The sequence below is a fragment of the Rhincodon typus genome, chromosome 36, assembly GCF_021869965.1.
Source record: "Rhincodon typus isolate 14 chromosome 36, sRhiTyp1.1, whole genome shotgun sequence".
Lineage (NCBI taxonomy): Eukaryota > Metazoa > Chordata > Chondrichthyes > Orectolobiformes > Rhincodontidae > Rhincodon > Rhincodon typus.
In genome coordinates, this window is record NC_063367.1 from 8,641,785 (window position 1) to 8,644,358 (window position 2,574).

A 2,574-nucleotide genomic window follows, 5' to 3' on the forward strand; every position below is an offset into this window, starting at 1 on the left:
CTCCGTGACCCCGAGCTGACCCGGTCTCCGTGACCCCGAGCTGACCCAGTCTCCGTGACCCCGAGCTGACCTGGTCTCCGTGACCCCGAGCTGTTGTATTTGTGAGGGTTGCCTTGGTGGACTTTCGTGTCTCTGGGCTGTGCTGTGTGACGGTGAGGTTGAGTGAAACAAGATGGCTGACAGAGAGAGACAACATGTAACAGAAGCATTGTGATAGCCCAACCTGGATAGTGGAACAGTTTGAGCTTATAACTAGACTGGTTAGATACTGTCAAATCTTTACTCTATTTAATCTGATTGTTTATAGAATACCACAACATCCTCCAGTCTGGCTATGTGCAGAGAGCTTGGTTTAAGTCAGTTTTCTGCAAGGGTGGTGTCATCAGGGTTTTTGGAAAGATTAAGGCAATTACACAGAAAATTATAGCACAGAAGCGGGCCATTCGGCCCAACCAATGTGTGCTAGTACTTTGTCATGATTCTATTTTCTGTTTTGTCTAGGCTGCTCATTCCGGAGAAAGCAACACTGAGTGATGTGCAGGAGGATGGTATGGGCTACGTGACTGTATCGATTACCAATGACCATCAATGGGATATGGTGCTGTTATTTCATTGATTGCAATGAATGTGATTGTACATTGCAGTGGTTAAAGTGGGCATTTACAGTGTTTCACTGTTCTGTGTCCACAGCATCAAACTAATAAAATCGGAACTGTGTTCACGATCCAGTCTATGAGGTGCATATTGTTGTGGCTGTGAAAAGTTCATACATTTTTAGGAATGTCAGAACAGGAGTGGGCCATTCAGCCCCTCGAGCCTGCACTGCCATAGTAGATCACAGCTGACCCATCTGCCTCACTTTCATTGTCCTGCACTATCCCCATATCCCTTAATGTCATTCATATCTAGAATTGATGGAATTGTCTTGATCCGATTCAGCAGCTGAGCTTCCAGAGCCTCTGGGCTAAAGAAATTCCAGAGAGTCTTCTGAGTAAAGAAATTCCTCATCATCTCAGTCCTAAATGGCCAACCCCTTTGCCTGAGACAGTATGCCCTGGTTCTAGATCCACCACAGCTAGGGGGCACATTCTTTCTTTAATTGCTCAAAGGGTTGAGTGGTGAGTCTTTTTCCTACTGTAGTCCATGTCATAGAGTCATACAGAATGGAAACAGACCCTTCAGTCCAACCAGTCTATGCTGAACATAATCTCAAATGAAAGTGGTCCCACCTGCCTGATCCTGGCCCATATCCCTCCAATCCTTTCCTATTCATGTACTTATCTAAGCGCCTTTAAAACATTGTAACTGTGCCCACATCCATAATGGTAAGAAATCAATGATTTCAAAAGGGAGCTGGAGGGCTTTTGGGAATAGGCCTGATTGATTGTTCTACAGAGAGTTGTCATTGTCTTCAGTGGGTCCGATAGCCTTGATCTATGATGTAATTACTTCTCTGACAAGCTACAACTCTGAAATAGTAGACGCTATCTCCCCTCAAGAATGTGTTGTATTGTTAGGAAGAGAGTTCCAGGATTCTGGCCAAGTAATGTTGAAGGAACAGTGATATATTTCCAAGTCAGGATGGTGAGTGGCTTGGAGGGGAACTTGCAAGTTGTGGTGTTCCCATGTATCTGCTGTTCTCCTAGGTGCTAGAGGCTATGTGTTTAGAAGGTGCCATCAAATGTACTTTGGTGAGTTGTCATGTAGGTAGTACACATTGTGGATGGATTCCAATCACGTGGGGATTCAATCAATAGCTCCCTGAGGCTCTTCTTTAAAAGATATTGTAATCTGTCATCTGTAAGAGACACAGTTGGACTTTTAAGTTCTGTAGAAACCTTGGAAATGTCTGATTAGCCATTTCTGAGGGCAGTTAAAGAGTCAATAACTTAGCTTTGGCTCTGGAATCACAAATAGGCCAGGCAGGGCAAGGTGGCCAATTTCCTTCCCTAAAGGATATGAGTTCAACTAAGAACTGCAAATGCTGGAAATCTGAAACAAAAACAGAACTTGCTGAAGAAACTCAGGAGGTCTGGCAGCATCTGTGGAGAGAAAGCAGTGACCCTTCAGAATGTTATAATATTTAGAATCTGTTGAGGTAAAGAAAACATTGATTTTATTGAGAAACTGTGGCTTCATCTTGCAGGAGAAGTATAATATCGTGTGATGTTCTGTCACTTCCTGTCTATCACACAGTTAGACATAACCCTTTATATGACATTTACAGCAATTAGTGGCATTTAATATGATCACCATCACTGATTTAAGATTATTAAGTACATTTAATTTTCACTGGTGTCATTTGAACCCAGACCCTCAGAGCATTAGCATGGCCCTGTAGTCCAGAGATATTAAAACCACATTACCACATGACTCTATTCACTAGAACTAAGTTCTGTCCACTCTTGAAATATTATGTCTATTTTTAAACTATTGAAGTCAGTGCTTTCTGTGCAACACCCAAGTCATGAATAAGTCTGACTTGAAATGAAGGCAGTGTGGAGTGACTCTCCCTCTTGTCATCTATCATTCTGATCATTAGAACTGATATGAATTCTGACTCATAGCCAACTT

At 42.7% G+C, this 2,574-nt stretch overlaps 1 protein-coding gene across 1 annotated transcript in view; it reads left to right on the forward strand.

Annotated features, from left to right (window-relative positions):
- LOC109911165 (40S ribosomal protein S27-like) overlaps positions 1-724 on the forward strand; it is a 15,681-nt gene extending 14,957 nt beyond the window's left edge. The window contains exon 4 of the mRNA XM_048617226.1: positions 502-724. Within this exon, the coding sequence (XP_048473183.1) occupies positions 502-530 (29 nt within the window). The 3' untranslated portion in view covers positions 531-724. The remainder of the gene's footprint in view (positions 1-501) is intronic.
- Positions 725-2,574: the final 1,850 nt, after the last annotated feature.